The sequence below is a fragment of the Plasmopara halstedii genome (genome assembly GCF_900000015.1).
Source record: "Plasmopara halstedii genome assembly, contig: Scaffold_470, whole genome shotgun sequence".
Lineage (NCBI taxonomy): Eukaryota > Oomycota > Peronosporomycetes > Peronosporales > Peronosporaceae > Plasmopara > Plasmopara halstedii.
In genome coordinates, this window is record NW_020187390.1 from 565,753 (window position 1) to 566,487 (window position 735).

The 735-nt window shown below is 43.5% G+C and overlaps 1 protein-coding gene across 1 annotated transcript; it reads right to left on the bottom strand.

Annotated features, from left to right (window-relative positions):
- Positions 1–204: 204 nt before the first annotated feature.
- PHALS_10325 (uncharacterized protein) lies at positions 205–729 on the bottom strand (the record flags this gene model as incomplete). Its single annotated transcript, XM_024725729.1, has 1 exon — positions 205–729. One exon carries the CDS (start codon positions 727–729, stop codon positions 205–207), a length of 525 nt encoding a protein of 174 aa, XP_024576476.1.
- Positions 730–735: the final 6 nt, after the last annotated feature.

Sequence of the window (735 nt, forward strand, 5' to 3'; positions counted from 1 at the left end):
TCGATATCAAGAGACTGAGGCTGGTCATCCACTGACAAAGTCAGATCTTAGTTTGATGCAGATATAGAAGCTGCAGTTGTTTTTACTTCTTGAGAGGAATAACAACGCAAACGATAGCCAATGAGAACTGCGTCTACTGGCACTGTTGCTTTCATTTGTGAGTTTGCAGCTATACGAAATGAGATACAGACATTTGCCACGGAGTCAAGATACCCTAGTCGTAAAGGCAAAATACGACTTCTTTGCATCTGTATTACTGTCTTTTGAAGTCATAGATATCTCATCAGATCCACTGTCATTGGCATTCTCATCAACCTGACAACTATTGCTGTTCGATACGTTGCCTATTGCTATCCCTTGGAAAGATTCTTGCATCCCCTCTGGAAATGACAGCATAACTTCCTCATCCCTTAAAGTCGCCTGGCTTTTAGCATAATTGATCCCTTCGACAAATGCGTTTTTCCATTGATCATGTTGCGGTTGAGCAGTGAAGAAAGCTGTCAGAGTCTCACTATTCCTTGCTTTGCCGCTAGCAGTTGTATCGTTGCTTTCATCGAGTACTCGAAGCACGAGAGTAAATGTATCGAAAGACAATGACCCATCGCCAGTAGCCTCGGAAAAGAATTGCTGTACCCTTGACAGCAGCTTTGAACTGTGCGAGCACGCACGAACAGATACCACTTTGTCAGGCAACTCAACTGCTTGTGCTTTACAAATTGGCGCGAGCATGTGATT